The 16,985-nt window shown below is 40.7% G+C and overlaps 1 protein-coding gene across 1 annotated transcript in view; it reads right to left on the reverse strand.

Moving 5' to 3' along the window:
• Nucleotides 1–288: 288 nt before the first annotated feature.
• Nucleotides 289–16,985, reverse strand: part of LOC139338871 (voltage-dependent T-type calcium channel subunit alpha-1I) — a 256,645-nt gene continuing 239,948 nt past the window's right edge. The window contains exons 34-38 of the mRNA XM_070974174.1: nt 13,164–13,304; nt 10,117–10,251; nt 8,542–8,716; nt 6,424–6,638; nt 289–4,507 (exon numbers count right to left, since the gene is read on the reverse strand). Of these exons, the coding sequence (XP_070830275.1) occupies nt 3,839–4,507; nt 6,424–6,638; nt 8,542–8,716; nt 10,117–10,251; nt 13,164–13,304 (1,335 nt within the window). The 3' untranslated portion in view covers nt 289–3,838. The remainder of the gene's footprint in view (nt 4,508–6,423; nt 6,639–8,541; nt 8,717–10,116; nt 10,252–13,163; nt 13,305–16,985) is intronic.

The following is a 16,985-nucleotide window of genomic DNA, read 5'->3' on the forward strand; positions in this document are numbered from 1 at the left end:
TTGTTGAGGGTCAAGCTCTATGCCACTTCAAGGTAGACAGCTTATCAAAAAGAATGAAAGTGCAATTGTAGGAACTTTGCCAACTGTTGGAAAAGAGGACCAAAAAAAAACACTTACCTGCTTCAAGGCAAAACAAGTAATGTTAAGTGAGGCATGGGGGAACGACTTTAAGAGGAAATTTTCTGTTACATTAATGTATGAAAAATAAATGTTAAATACTCAGTCTAAATTATTCATTCAGATCAATTTAATTTAGCAAGCTATTGCTACCAATTCTGCATCCTGCCATTCAACAGGGGACACTACTTTACAAGATTAATAAGACTTTTGAACCATGAATGAAGAAGGAAGTTGGACTCACATTAAGCTTTGACACAACCTTGAGGAAAAACTTCAGGAGTCAGAGATTGAAAAGCTATCTCACTTTTATATGACACTAGAATGACATTTAGGAAAAAAGAAAAATAAAAAACCCCACATGCATTTTGGAGAAAGAAAATTGGGCTGGAAAGATGGAGGGAAAAAGAGAAAACACACTCTAACATGCTGGAATACATGAACACATCATCATCCTTTCAGTGACCTTTGAATCTCGGTGACATTTTATTCTAATACATGAATTCATAAATATAATCTTATCTCACCATATTCTCTATCTATATGAATCTCATACATCTAACTGTACATCTACTGTAGCATATTGCATATCTCGAATACAGGGGCAGTCGTCAATAGTCATTTAATACTCCGGCTTCCCTGTGGAAGGGAGATAATATAATTGAAAGAGAATAAGGAGGGAATGAAGACGAAGTGGGGAAGAAGATGAAGACTGAGGTTTTTTCTGTCTCATCTCAAACAACAGAAACATCCTGCAGTGTTTGGACTGACATCTTTGTATGATATGTATGACTGTTTGTGTATATGTGCTTAACGTGTACTGTATGTATGTGCTTCAGTGTGTGGTGCATGTGATGCTGTGTGTGAGTGCATATAGGTCCACCTGAGGTCTACCTGCTCTGGGTTTACTTACAATACTGTGACACAACTATATTATATGATGGGTCATCACAATTGGTCAAACTGTCTGACAAACAAGTGCTCAAAGTCACTAGTTACACTCATTTGGATCACATTGCTTGCCGTAGTCTAGGTTATTTTCTAAACTCTTGCTACACTCAAGCAGACCTGAGTCAAATAATCCTTTGGGTTTACTGCTGCAAGCGAAAACCGTGAATCCTGTGAGCTGTCTGAATTCCTGAAAATCCGACAGCACGCTGAACGTACAAGAACCCCACCCAGGGTCTCGCACACATACTGCATGCTGGGCAACCTCGAGAGTATTATCAGGTGCCATAGTGTACTCTGGGCCATTCAACAATGACAGAAGGTTTTAAAGGGAGTTTGATGTCATTCAGTTTGCAATGAATCTTCAGACTGGTCCCACAGAGCAGCCCGTGTACCGTGAAACTAATGTTCTTTGAGCTAAAAGCTAATGCTAGTATAGTAACATGGTCACAATGACAATGCTGATACTCATGCTGATAGCAGGTACTGTTTTAAGTGTTCATCGTCTTAGTTTCATGTTACCAAGTTACTCACAAGTTATGTCTTTAGTTTGGGTGCAAAGTTCATAAGGGAAATGTTGAAACTAGAGACATAAGGTTCATCTTAACTACTCACATCAAGTGGTGGAACCGCCAACTGCAACATAGTGTAATATAATGGAACCCAACTATTGGGGTCATGGGAGTACCTTATGTAACTTGCTATCAGAGACAATGTGTTGTTGACATGAAACAGCTGGTATAATCCTCCTCACCCTCTGAGTTATCCCACTTTTCAAAACGATGTGCCATGCCAACTGCCTCTTTATGGAGGAGTTTACGCCTACTAGGGGTTATCTGTAAGATTTAAGCTGTGACTTAAGCTGGAAACATTTCAGTTGGTGGAACCCTTCTACATAAAAACTAAACTCCTAACTTAAAAATGACATTCAAACTAGGCTATGTTTAAACTTACGCATAGCTGCATGGTGCAACCCTGTGCAGTTTAAAAGAGCTTGGTCTGTACCAGCTCTATATGGAAAGTGTCCTGAGACAACTTCTGTTGTGATTTGGTGCTATACAAAGAAAATTGAATTGAACTGAATTGAATTGAGTTCAAAGCTGATGGTGCAGTTGAAGCTGAGGAAAAAGTAAGGGGCCATTCAAGTTCAAGCAATTCATGCAGATAAGTAAAAACTTTTGTGCAGGTGGTAACTGATAGGCAGTTATCTCACGTTAGCAGATGTTTTCTTCTTTTCATCCTATGATTCACTGAGTACTAGCTCTGTTTTTACGTTAGGCTACATACATTAACTATCAGACACAAATCAACTGTCTTAAGCATTGCACAGAGGGACAACTTGAAGAAGTCAGAGAAAACCGGATAACATCAATCTGCCTTCTTCCATCTTTTAAGCTTTTAATATACATATTATTTCCCCTCGAGGGACGAATAAAGGAATATTGAATTGTATTGTATTATATCAAAATGTTTTTGTTCACCCCCTGACCTGCAAAATAGATTTTTTGGTCTGTTGGAATAGTTACAACCCATTTGACATGTACTATAAGCAAAGGGTGCAGGTGCTGGGAGAGTCTTTTGATGTGTTGGGTATGATAACCTAATTTCCTAATGCAGTTTTTTGTAAATTAAATGTTAAATGTTTTCTGAGCATTCAGATGTACAGTTTTACAAGTCCCTTTCAGTGATGTATCTGTCTTACACGTATCTGTTACAAGCGTCAAAAAAGTCTTTCAAAGTGTCTTTAAGGTACATCTGTTACTTTCAAACAGCGTGTTAGGTAGCAAGATTATATGCCAATTTGGCCCAGGTCTGCACTCAGTACATTTTAGCCCTTTCATGGGTATGTAGAAAGCACAGAGTCCTCTCTGACAGTGGCCAACACTTCCACTAACAACCCACATATATTCTCAGCAGCAGTCACATATCCATTCTTCTATTCAAAGAGGTCCTAGTCAATTTTCAGACTAGCCAGTGAGCCAGTATTTTAAGACCAAGACAAGCAAAGGATGCTTGCTTGTCTCCTCACAAACGGAGACAAATGTTTCTACATTCACACAACTTCAGTACATTGAAGCTGAAAAAGAACACAGAAAATATGCAACCTTTAGATTTTCTGTTACCCAACAAATCCACTAAAGAGGACGAAAGGTTGGTCGATGCTACTGTTAGCGATGGTTATTACAAAAAAAAACAAAAACAAAAACAAAAAACTGTACAAAGTTCAGTTCTTCCTCAAAAGAAGCTTCAGAGTTTGCCATCTGTCAAATGTTGGTGACACTGTTTTTGCACAAAGGTCACCTTGGGTCAAGACAGTTCCGATTTGGAAAATGAATTTATTTTTAGCAGTTTTATTTAAATAACATCAGCTTATAATATTCAGGCCTGTCTCTCTAATGGATTTCCAAATATACTGTATTTCAGGAGGTTCAAATATAAAGCCCAGGACTGCCACATCTTTCAAGGCTGGATGCTAAAAATGCTAAAAGGCTGAGCGCCTTGTCATTAAGGTCCTTTCAAAAAGCATCCACATATCCCGTGGAAAAGCAAGGGTGTCAGAACTCAGAAGCAAGTGTAATCTTTTGAGAAATGACTGATCCCGAGCAGCCAGATCCGAGGAGAAAAGAGAGAGGACAGAAGCTTAAAAAGACGAGAGAGAATTTCAAAATGGGGTTCACAGGACATGTACTGTATTAAAAGTCTCTCCTTGTTCTGTCCAAGGTCCAGAAATGCAAATGTTAAAGACTTCCACTACAGAGAGGCAACAAATGTTTCATCTATTTTTCCTGGAGCTTGTGTCTGTCGGTCGGCTGCTGCTTTTCATGCTGAAGCCTGTGATATCACTGTCCTCCTTGTCACTTCTCGCCCTTCCCTCCATCCAGGGGTTGGACAAGTAACCATGGGTATCTATGCCATAGAAGTGGCGTCCATCTTTACTCCGGGTGGATAGATTGGTTTGGTCCAGTGAGCCTGTGCTGTTACATTTCTTCACCAGGGGGGGTGCCAGAGAGCCCGGGGTGAGCAGCGATGTCAGTGAGAGGCTGGTCAGTGTTTCTGACAAGTGTTCGCTGTCGAGGATCTGACGGCAGGATTCTGCACCCGCCCCCGTGCCCACTTCCTCATCTGAAGGATCCATGGAGTCCTGCCGGGGGCAGCCGGGGCTGGTGCTGCCACCGCCGCAGCTGCTCTGACTTCTCTGGTGCCCCCTGGTGGCCTGGAGGTTAAAAGTAGTGCTGCGTCTCTTTAGTACAGGGTGGTCCTGGTCTCCCGTTTCTGGTCCCTGGGGGTGTAAGGGGTAGCTGGGGAGGGGGCAGAGGAGAGGCACGGGAAGATCAAGATCACGAGGTGGGGAGATGCTGAAGCTGAGCCCTTCCTCGAGAGTGGTCTGTAGGCTGCCCTCTGAACTGCCTGTGGCTAGGGAGGAGTCACTGTGGGACGGGTGCTGCGCAAAGAGGAGGGAGGTGGTGAAAAAAAAAGAAAGGAAGCAATTAGCCTTCAGTAGGAAAAAGATTATTGGTTAACTAAGATTAGAATTAATGATAGTTTAGCTAAACTTAGTTTAAAACGATTGAACCAGGTTTAAAGGTACAGCAAGTTAAAACCTGGATTAGTCAAATTCAGTTTAATAGTTCAAACCAAGGTTGTAGATTGACTCAAAGCCCCCAAAATACAGCAAATACAGTATGAAAAATTAGTTTAAGTGAGGTTTGTAGCTGCTGTTGTAGCACCCATACGTTTTCACTTATTCTGGCCAATTAGACCTCCTCTTAGGCTCACACAGGCAGAAATATACTGCACACCAGTACCATACGCTGCACACCAATAAGAATGACAAAGGTGTAAGTTGTCCCACCTTAACAAGGGCAAGAGAAGACCTCTATAGTTGACCCACAGGCCTTTCATACAGCGCTGCACCACAAATTTAAAGTATTGTTTCATTGGCATGGCAGAAAGGCTGAAATGTCCCTTTTTTGACAAAATTCGACTGGGTTGAGTAATTGTCTGATATTTTCCAGGGGCTGTGCTGACTTTGCTCTATCAGTGCAGCCTGTCAGTGCAGTCATTATTGAAGTTTTTTAATTAAACAGCACCTTAACAGTTCAAACAGAGATAAGAGCTTAAACTGGAACTTGAAAACATGGAACACAAGGGCAGACTTTAACCTTATATAAAAGAAAACAAACTGCTAAATTTTATATTAGGTTGAAGATATTGGTGCAACAGCACTGTAAAGTTCACCCTGATTGGTCCAACCCACCTAATTTTCCATGAGCATTTCTTTCATTGAAAACGTTACATGGGCAGGAGGGTATTAGTCATTATTCTTAATCCATGCTGCACACGACCACAGGGGAGGGAAAGAGATTATGGAAAAAGAAAAAATTGAAGGGCTGGCAGAAAAGGAACCAAAAGATAGAGGACAGAGAGAAGACACATAGAGAGGAAGAACACCAGAGAAAAATGGTAAGAGATGAAAGAAATATGAGAAAAGGGAAGAAGAGAATGTGAACGTGAGCCAATAACAGCAGTGTTCACAGAGCCGGTATCAGGCTTAGGGCTGGCCAGGCTAATTAGCTGAGTGCCGCAGAGCATTACTGTAGCAGCTGAGGATCACAGAGGCACTCAGACACAAGCTAAACAAACTGAACAGGTAGAGGAGAACGAAAGAAAAATCAGTCTCCATGGTTACACAGGGACAAGAACTAAAATAAGGGTCTATTCACCCTTGTTTGTTTCAAGCAGGAGCCAACAGTGGGGAGGTGTTAGTTTCAGTAGGAATCTGATCCTTGCCTTAATTTTAACTTAAATAACAGTAAGACATCAGTGGAAGGGGGTAGGTGTCATGCATATGTTCACAATTTGGCAGTGCAATGATTTGTGTATATTCAGTTCAGATTAGCTGGTGAAGCTGTTCTGAAGTCTTTAGTTTCTGAATGATAAACCACAGTTGCTGATTCACGTCTGATAAAATCACTTGTTAGTGAAGTTCTGATAATTAAATTGTTGCCACCTTTTGCCAAAAGGATGCTCCAATACATACTTTAAAATCAAGATTTATGGTCAGTTATTAGTACTCTTGTTACGATGCATGCCCATTGCAGCATCAGGCTTCCAGATCGCTGTATTTGGGTTTACAAGCTCATTCTTACGCTTCATTTGACAAATCCCATCTGACTGCGTGAAGTGTTTTTGATGCATGACAACTTCAGTTCACTGAACGTTCTCATAGGAATTATCTATTCACCCTGTTCCATCAAGTCTCTGTTGTGTTGCACAGAGAGACCGATGTCAGGTCCTTATTCATCTATCCATCCATTCATCCAGACACACATGAGTCCATTCATCTGTCCATAATACCTGTGAGCTCAGGGGCCTGCTGTTTGCTCCAGGTGAGCGGAGGGAAGCCCAGGAGGCTGGAGAGGCCAACCTGGATGGCCCTCTGTCTCCTGGACTAACACTGTTCCCAGGACTGCCTGGATGAGCCGCAGCAGCTGGGTGGAAGAAGTCTGCGGGTAGGTGGAAGACGGGTGAAGACCCACCACCACCTCCACCGCAGCTTCCTCCATCTCCATCTGAGAAGAGAGGGTTGTTATTTAATAGAGCTTTGCCAGTGCTAATGGTTATGTTTTTGTTGTAAGACTTTCTTGTACAACCATGTTTTTAAACCACCTCAGTAGAACTAGACTGGTTTGGGTCTTACCTAACGTCAAGACCACTTTGTTTACCTTTGGCAGATCTATTCAGACAGAGTAAATACTTCTTGTGACGTTTCTCAGTGTTGAGTCCTGGTCTCATTCTTTTCTGTCTTGAAGTGCTGCCATTAGGTTCTGTCTTCTGCAAACATTAGTTGGGTTTCCATGGCTTCACAGATAACGCGCAACTCTATATCTCTACTTGACTTGATGCTACAAGCCCAATTAGCTCGTAAATGGCTTTTCAAAAATTAGTGATTGGATGGCTCAAAGTGTTCTTCAGCTAAATGAGGAACAGAAAGTTTGTTGACATAGGAACAGGCCAAAAGGACAACATAATTTCATCTTAGTGCCTCAATGTCAAATCTGTGTCTAAGAATCTGAGAACTGAAATTCTGAAGCACACATTCGAACCCCTTTACCACCTCAAGAACATTTTCACATCATCATACTATTTCTTTCGTAGGACAACTGGGGAAAACTATTTAATCCTTCTGCTTAAAATCAGTTCACAGGCGTGCACTGCAGCCAGGATCCTCAGCAAAACAAATATATAAAAAATATTATTAAATGACTCTTGCTCTCATTATTTCTCATCAAGACAATTCCATCATCTGGGAATGAAGGTCTTAAACTTGAACGTTTTGGTCCAAAGTAGACATCCTGTGCTTGAAAATTAATCAAACGAAGAACAGGAGAATCATCAGAATCATCAGAATATCAGAACAAGATTCAGTACTTAGGTTTTTGGGTATCTTATACATAAAAGGTGAGCTATAGAGCAACTATTCCATCCCCAAACTGGTAACATTTAGGAAAGTAAACCATAGTTTGAAGAGTGAAATAATATTTTTTTTGGGATATTTATTTGCTGTCAGTAAACATACCATTAAACAACACTTAAATAACCCCTTCATGTCTTTAGGGACATCGTGTCTGTAGCAGTCTGTGTTGTCTGTGGTTGGACAGTCCCCCTGAACTGACTTTGCCTTACATTGCTCCATCTGTTCCAATGATGATGGTCATGTGACGGAGGACAATGAGCGATTAGCACACCATAACATATCACTCGTCAACATCTATGTGTCTGTGTGGCCGCTGGCATCATATATCACTGCTGCTATTACAGTGGAAGCCAATCAACTGTGTGGAATATGAGACACCTCCTTGTGTGTCTGTGTCAGCTCTGGAGACGTTCAGAAACAGCTTCATCTGATTTAAACGATAGCACCAATGTCACGTCAAAGTCATGGCTTAATGAAATTGTGGTGGTTAAATACCAGTGAGGGTCACAAACAACGCTGATAAGGATAATTAGGAATGCTGATGAAAGGCAACCCTGTGAGGAATATTTCAATATCACTGGGTAATGTGTGAGGTTTTAATTGAAGAACTTTGCTGCTGTTGGATTAAAAAACAATCTACAAATAGCAAATTATAATAAAAAGCAATATATAATCATTGAAATTATATAATGATAATCTGCGTATATTTTAGGACAAATGCTGTCACTAAAGACTCACTAAACAACAACGTAAAAATCTTAAAAAATAAAACACCAAAACGGAACCTGCCATGTTTTGGGATTCATAGTGACTTTTATTATTTTTTATTATTACTGTGTTTTATGAAACCAGTGGTTCTCAAACTGGTCTAAGAAGCTGAATGAATATGATTTTGTTATTTAGGTGTGAAATTTTTTAATTTCAGGACCTGTCATAGACTATTTCACTTTGGCTGAGTATCTCATGTGCTGTACAACCATTATGTGTAACTCTTGTACCTGTGCAGTATGCTGGGCTCGGCTGCTCCAGCAAAGGAGTGTTCAACTGAGGTTGGATGTCCATCTCAAACAGCTCCTGGACTCCCTCCTCGCTCCCTGAGCTGGAGGGACGAAGCCCTCTGTAGCCCTCTTGGGTGGGCAACTCCTCCGAACTATGGGAGTCACTGCTGCCCCTCTGACAGTGTGATGCATTATGGGATAACAAAGAGAGAAATTAAAGATAAGAGAAGCGAGTGAGGGAGAGACTAAGAGATAGAGAGAGAATAAGTGTGATATCCAGGTGCAGTGATGTTCACTCCAACAAGAACCATATCAAACTGAAGCCTTTCATTTCCCCTTGTCATAATGGAAATCTGAGTACAATTTGTTTCCAATTTCAAAAAGCTCCCTTTTCATGTCCCTTCCTTTATCAATCTATACAAGTTTGATTAATACTGGATGTTGTAAAAAGAAAGTAACAGCAGGCTTCAAAGCTTCAAATTGCCTGGCTGTTGTTGATGGTTGTAAAGTGGATCAAATGAACGGGCCTTCAATAACACAGTGATGAAACAGGCCAGGTGGAACCGCTCTGAGCTGAGGGAGAGGTGTTCATGGCAAGATATGAAAGACGTGCACACGCGCACGCACACATGCACGCTCACCCAGCGTGCCCACATCAAGAGCACGGGGGGAGGCAAGTGTTTTAATCAGGCAGTAAAGCGTGTAAATAGTAATTAATGATGATTAGCAAGATGGAAGGGGTGCGATGACATAAGCTGTGCCTCCCAGAAGCTCCAAATACAAATACCTGCCTGTGTGTGAGTGTGTGTGAGATAATTTTAATCATACACATCAGGGTTTATTCTTACAGATGTGCCTTTAATGCCTGGCTGACATATAGAAAACTGTTTAAAGATGCTGAAATATTCATTGGTGCTGCTACTGTATAACAGCGTCAACGATTCTGCTTTCAGGCTTTCCATAAGCTTTCTGAATCTGGCTGTAAGGATTTGCTCTGGATGGGGTTGAGGTCTGGGCTCTGCGCAGGGCAGTCATGGTCTTCCAAACAAAACTGGAAAAAGCATTTCTTTATGGACCTGACTGTGTGCATAGGGGCACTGTCATAATGAAAAAGGAAACTGCCTTCTTTAAACTGTTGCCATAAAGCTGGGAACAGACAATTGCCTGAAATATCATTATATGGTGTTGCATTGACATTTCCCTTCACTGGAACTAAGACACGTAGTCCAAAGCATGAAATACAGCCCATGACTTAAGGAACACAGTAGCATGTAAACAGGGATGCCTGCAGACTGATGGGCATATGGCAAAATGTATTCAAACCACTGATGTTTAATGCATCAAACTACCTTCCATGGTAAAGAAATGCAGAGGAAAGTTTTCACATGTGTTTATTTACAGTTTGCTCTATATCATTCATTTGGACAGTGGAATTTTGTGTGTGTATGAATATGTGTTTTTTCACCAGGCATGTATATGTCAGAGTAAAATCCAAATGTGTGAAATGGCACATTCAGGTGTGAACGTGTATTTCTGTGTGTTTCTGTGTGTGTGTGTGTGTGTGTGAATGAGTACCTGGCTGTCTCTGACGAGCAGCTGGTAGCTGCTGTGTTCGTCCAGGCTGAGGTCATCAGGCAGCGCCAGAGACGACGACTTGTCTGACAGCTGCTCTGACATTAGCGACGCCTGCTCCACCTCCGCCAGTTGGATCTGTGCGAAACACACAGAACACACGGTCACGCTGAATCTATGGTGGTGAACGCTACAAAACCCAAACTGTATGGATATAGACTGTGAAAGCGGGCCTCACGACCCTTCTGACTTTTTGGGTTTTCAGCAGGTGGTGTTAGAAATGTTAGTACAGGGATAAACTGGCTTGTGGCGGCCAAAACTGACCAGTACAAAACAGCTTTGTCAAACTACATTAAAGATAACTGAGGGTTTTTATTGCTTTTTTCCTTGTTTTTGGGAGAAAGGTTGTTTGAGATGTCCAAATAAAAGGTGTGATTTAGAATATATATTGATGCCCTATTGCCTGTATTTCAATATTGCATAATTATTAGTATTTAATAACTGTGTTTTCTTTTTTTTCCCACCAATCTGTAAAATCATGAAGGGTTTGAAGATAAACAGTAAATTTTGAGACATTTTCACCTCACTGTGGGGAGAGATGAAATAAACATGAGGTACTGCTTCGATACTGAAGGCTGAGGGAAATAGGATAAAGAAGAAAACAGGACCTCGCCTTTTTTCTCTTTTCTTCTTTATTCCTTCTTTATATTAGCTGAGAGGAGAACAGTAGTGTATAAGAAATGAAGGCCACATTACATTAGAGCATATTTGCATTTTAGTCAACCTCCATGCATGTCAATACGTTTCATTCACACAGAGAGAATAGTAAATATCCTGCTAGTGAGGTCCTGGCTTAGGCAGTATATGTTCATAGATGGTCGTGCCAGAAGAAAAAGAGCCACCCAGGTAGGTCACACCTCTTCACTAGCATCCAAAACACATTAACAATAAGCTGCTGTGACTCATAAAATGACCCACACACATATGCAGTATGAAATATGCAATCTCCACATGTATCGGGTAGAAATCATGGAATCAGTTCTGCCCAGAGCTGAAATTGCTTCTAGTTTTCATGTGTGACTGATGTTTTCACATGTCTGCGTGCGTCATGACTGAATGCTCATGTTGATCAGCCAGGTTTGGACTGTAAATTGTTTGGCAATGAAATGTGTGATTTGACCTCTCAGAGAGACATTGTATGATAGTATGAGGCAGAGAAAATATCTGAACAGTCTTAGTGGCTGCAGAAATGAATACGGAGTGAATTGTGACAGCAAGTCCTGCACTGTTGGATACAGATGTTTCTCGAAAATAAAATCTGGGTATTAACTGTATCTGATTTCATCGAGAATGAAATGGAATCATGCAAAACGGGATGATCAGACCATTAAAATGCCTTCTGAAGTGTTCATATCATGAATTGATTTCATCAACTAGTTGTCAGCATCTCTCGCTGACACATGAAGGTAGCACGCATATTGCACAGCGTCATTGAAAGGAAGGACAATGTGCACAGGAATGTCGTGTTTTTTTCCAATTTATTCAAAAAGCACAGCAATTCCAGAGCTATGAAAATACTATTACAGCTACTGTACAGTGTCTCGACTGCAATGCAATGCCAATCTGCACATCGACTGCAAGTATATCGACCCTCCTCTCGCCTTGCTGCGCTCTACTGGGAAAAATGGTTTTAAGGGATATTTCATGTTCATCCGAGCAGGTTTTTATCTTAATCTTGGGCATTATGGATTGCATGTAGAAGATGTTTGCTGCAGACTCATTTTTAAATCAATACATCTTATAGTATGGTGACTATATTCAACAATTTATGTTGATTTTCTTCATTGTGGAGCAGAAATTACCACAGCGAGAGGATCACCTTGTTCAGAGAACAAATATAACCCTAACCCAGAGTCACAATAATTTGGCTGCTTTGTTGCTATTCTGATCATAAACAAGAATAAGAATAAGTTGGTATATAACTCTCTCTCTCTCTCTCTCCCTCACACACACACACACACACACACACACACACACATATATATATAGATAGATATATATTAGTGCTGTCAAAAATATATAAAAAAATCAATCAATCAAAATCAATTTTAGGAATCTTTTTTTTTTTTTATTGCGAGATTAACACTCTTTGTGACCTCGTGAACTTTTAGTTTTTTATAAGCTGTGGCCACTGCTCGGGGGTTAGGTTTAGATAAGGGCTTGAGTCCGATGGAAAGTATGACCTGGGTGACGGTGTGTTGGGGTGACAGCTTCTTCAAGATGGCGGTGATGTGGTGAAAGGTGGCTCCAGGAAAACTGTCCCACACTGATTTGAATGTGTGGGTCCCTGAATGTAGGAATACGGGAAAGGTTGGAGTCGCCTATGATGAGTACTGTCAGGGTTAAGGTAGGGTAACCCTAACCCTACCCTACCCTACAGTACCTTTAGCTATTAAATACATATTTGCACCTTGTAAAAGTCTTACATTGCATGTACTTGCACCTTAATGTCCAAATGTGTGTGGATGTGACGTGTTTGCTGATGCATACGCTGCATGTTTGTTGGTGGATTTGAGTGCAGGGAACAAAAATTGCAGTTTTGAGCTTCAAACATTGCTCTCTTTGTCTATGTGTGTATAGGCATCCACACAAAGGTTTAGTTGCTCTAGATAATGCAGCTTGGTATGATTGACAGCTTCGAGCTGCCTCAGGCTAATCCCACCTACTGTTATTTGACTACTGTGAGCTACAAGGTGAAACAACACAGAGATGATAAAAGGCGAGAAGAGGGAAGAAAGTACAACAGAGAGATGCAAATCTAGACAGTTAAAAACACGACTGGCATCGCACTACTTAGTAGAAATTAATCTGTTGTCTGATGATGGGCAAAAAATGTTTAAAAAAGGGGACATTAAAGCTCAGTGCTCATTGGTAGAAACAAAAACCTTCATTAACATGGAAACGCGACTAAAAACCAGAGCTTTCTAGCCGAAATGAAAGAGACAGAAGGGTGTGTGCGTGAGTGTGCTTGTGTGTACGACCTCACTAACCTCTTGTGGGTGGCTCTTACAGTCCTTGCAGACAGGAGGAGAGCAATAGTGGTGGAAAACTGACCCGGAGAGGTTGTCAATCATGTCCCCTTCCAACGAGTCCTTAATCAGCAGAGATACACTGTCCAACCACTGGCTCTCCTGCAAAACACACACACACACACACACACACACACACACACACACACACACACACACACACACACACACACACACACACACACACAGTAGTGTTTCCATCATATGTGGAGACATACTAAGAATTATCTTCATATCTTGGAGACTAAACTAAAATTTAGATCAATGTCTTATTTCATGTTGTTCAGGGTGGTTATTGCAAAGGGAATAAAGGATTCTTTATAGATGTTTTTGCGGGCCAGTGGGACTTTGTAGCGTCTGCCTGATGGAAGTAGCTGGAAGGAGTGATGGAGGGGGTGAGAGGGGTCCTCTGTGATCAGGGTGGCTTTCCTGATCACAGAGCGGTTATACAAATGATTCACATTATGGGGACCTGCAATTTGTCACCACAAATGAGGCAAGTCCCCACATTGTGACTGTAAACAGATTTATGTCCCCACAAGTTGAGTAATACATGGCCACACACAACACACAAACACACTGCACTGACCTTTTGGTCTGTTAGCACAAAGTATCGGTATCTTTGATTAGAATGCCACAGGACATCCTGCACATTTACTGTGCACAGCTAACGTGCTACAGATGCATCACACTTACTAATCCAACTGAACACACACACATATCGTACAGCTGAAGAAACTTTGTCGCTCTGTTTTTCTTCTCTTTCATTATTAGTATTGCAACATGTCATAAAAAAGACATATTGAGAGGACATTATTTAAGGGAATAATTGAACATTTTGGGGAATGTGCAGATTGTCTTTCTGTCAGAGAGTGAGATGAGAAGATTAATATCAATCTCATGCCTTTTTCATAGAATGTATCTGCATCTAGAGCTACAAATTGTCATTTTTATCTTTCTTTGACATTACAAGAAAATACAGGTTGAACAAATGAAATAATGTGTTAGTGTGCTTTAAAGGTTTTCACCAGGCTAGTTGTTTCCCCCGGCTTTTCCCGGCTGCAGTGGTATCAATCCTCTCATCTCACTCTCTGGAAGAGTGAAAATTCGGAACTAATTGCCAGCAAGGAAGGGAATAAGCGTATTTCCAAAAATGTATTACTACTACAAAATGGAAAGTTATCTACTTTATGATAGATAGATAGATAGATAGATAGATAGATAGATAGATAGATAGAGAGAGAGAGAGAGAGAGAGAGAGAGAGAGAGAGATAGATAGATAGATAGATAGATAGATAGATAGATAGATAGATAGATAGATAGATAGATAGATAGATAGATAGACACTTTATTCGTTCCCAAGAGAAATTCACAAATTCCAAAATATTCCACAAATTTTAAGTAAAAGGCATGAAATAAATAATCTAAAAGCACACAAAGCAAATAATTAAAAGTTAAAGGTAAAAAATGTAAAAATGTCCAGTGCAACAGAACTAAAAGTAGTAGTAATTATGAAATACAAATATCCAACCATAAAAAAAAAAAAAAATCAAAATTCTGATATGGCTCAATGTCTTGTACAACATCTGTAATACAGACCAAACCCCGTGTTGTTTAATTAACCACAATCTGTTGGACCTGGTGTGATTCTCATTCGCCGCTGACAGGCCCAAACACATATTGATGACTTTTGCCTGCCTTAAGCCGAGCCAGAGGGGCACATGAATGTCAGTGCTGTGAGATTAATTGCATGATCCCTTTAAAAATCAAAACTGCTTTAGGCGAGGTGTAGCTGGGATTTGAATTCCCTCTGAGTGGCACTGGAGAGCCTGAAGTAATTGGCACACTCCTGCGTAAAGGATGCTTTGAAGAAAAACAGATGAGAAATCAGGGAAAGGTCTTAAGGGTTGAATGTGGACAATAAATGAAGAGCAGTTTAGCCGTTAAAAGACACAGCATGAGCGTCCAAGCTATGCTGGACAAACTGCCATCCTGGGTGCCTCTTTCCAGAAGTTTTGGGTCTAGATCTCCCTCCTCAAGGAGATTTCCATATTTTTCCTGTTAAATGGTATTTTATCTGGAGAGTTTTTCCTTTTCTGAATCAGGGCTTTCGGTAAATGATGTGATTTGTGATATTGATCAATATAAATAAAATCAACTTGACTTTACTGTTCAGATCTTTTTTTAAACTCACTCAACCTTGAATTGACTGAATCTGTCTTCTGCAGTGAGCCTCAAAAGATGTCACGACTCTGATAGTGACTATGTAAGCAGCCGGGGATAACACGCTAAAAGAAACAGGTTTTTGTTCCTTTTTTCAGCAAAAGAAATCCATGAATGAACCACCGCTGTGGGCTATCAGTCTTAAGCTGTGGTTACTTCACAGCTTATGACTGATAGCCCACAGCGGTGGTCTGCAGAGGGGAAAAGTAATACACCAGCAGGACACAGCAGCCAAAAACCACAGACACTTTCTTTTGAGGTAAAGCTGGAATAAATGCCCAAATGTCTGCAATAAACCCTTATTTCATAAAGCCATTGTGAGTTCACACCCACTCTAATACAACACTGTTTGTCTTTGCTTTTGCTTTTAAACAAATCTGCTTATCCTGAGGGTTTCTTGAATATTTGTCTGATTGTTTTACTACTCAAATTTTTTGCCCATCCGATACCTTTTCATTGACTTTTCTGCCATTAAAGATCTGGTAGCTGTAGCATCAATAACCAAAAGGACTCAAATATTAGAATAAATCGGAATTATTAAGTTGCAGTCACTTATTTGATTTAACTGTAAAAAGTTGGACGTAAAGTATTTCATAATCTTTGTACAATGTTAAGTGTTGCACACTGATTGATGTTTTAATTGTGTACTGTATAATTTTCGGATGGTGCTGCGTGCACCATTCATCATTTTAAATGACAGGAAATGCCATTGGAAGCAGGTAAAGGTCAAGTACAAAGCAGAATTTGGGTATTTCAGGTATCATTTTAGTTACTTTGCTGCTAATTAGCCGTTGAATTTCCCTTTGAAGTCAAGAAGCCGCATGAAGGTGGAGGCCCATAGAACAGGTGGAGGACTGTCTTTCTCTTCCTGTTTTCATTTTAAATATCGTTGGTTTCTCATCTTAGTATCCTCTTTCTCTCATAACACACATTGCATTTTTCCATGTCAGCTCAGCTCACCTTCTCCTGCTGCCATGTCTAAAGTTTAAACTGCTTGTTCCTTGCAGTTCCTGCTCTTCCCTACTCTCTCTCTCTACGTGAGAGTTACTGCTGAAGGGTGTGAGGTGAAGAGGGCGACCACAGTCGATAGCTAGACCTCGGCGGCACCGATGAATCTACTATACGCACACACATACACATTGTTTCAAGTGTCGGGAGATGCACGGCAAGGGGTGAGGCAGCCTGATTGATTGGCTAAATTGGGGGCCTTGGCTGTGGTAAATGGTGCCCATGACCCTGTTCGATTCACTGCACTGCCATCTGGTTTCTTCCATACTGATACATCTCTTTCCAGATGTTCCTCTTTACTTATTTATATGTTTTACTCCCTCAAACTCAGTACATGATGATCTGAAGATATTTTAGTGACTATCTATTTCCAGGTCATAATAACTGCCAAGTCTTTCAGTATTTTACCTCCTGCACACTCCTGTTATATATGTGTTATTTCAACAAAATTCAGAAGATCATCTTCATCTGTATCCAGAAGCTATTTACTTGTTGCTTGACCCATGGCCTAACTTAACAGCACTTACTATATCTTTGAAATCTGTTAACAGG

This window comes from Chaetodon trifascialis, chromosome 2 (genome assembly GCF_039877785.1).
Source record: "Chaetodon trifascialis isolate fChaTrf1 chromosome 2, fChaTrf1.hap1, whole genome shotgun sequence".
Lineage (NCBI taxonomy): Eukaryota > Metazoa > Chordata > Actinopteri > Chaetodontiformes > Chaetodontidae > Chaetodon > Chaetodon trifascialis.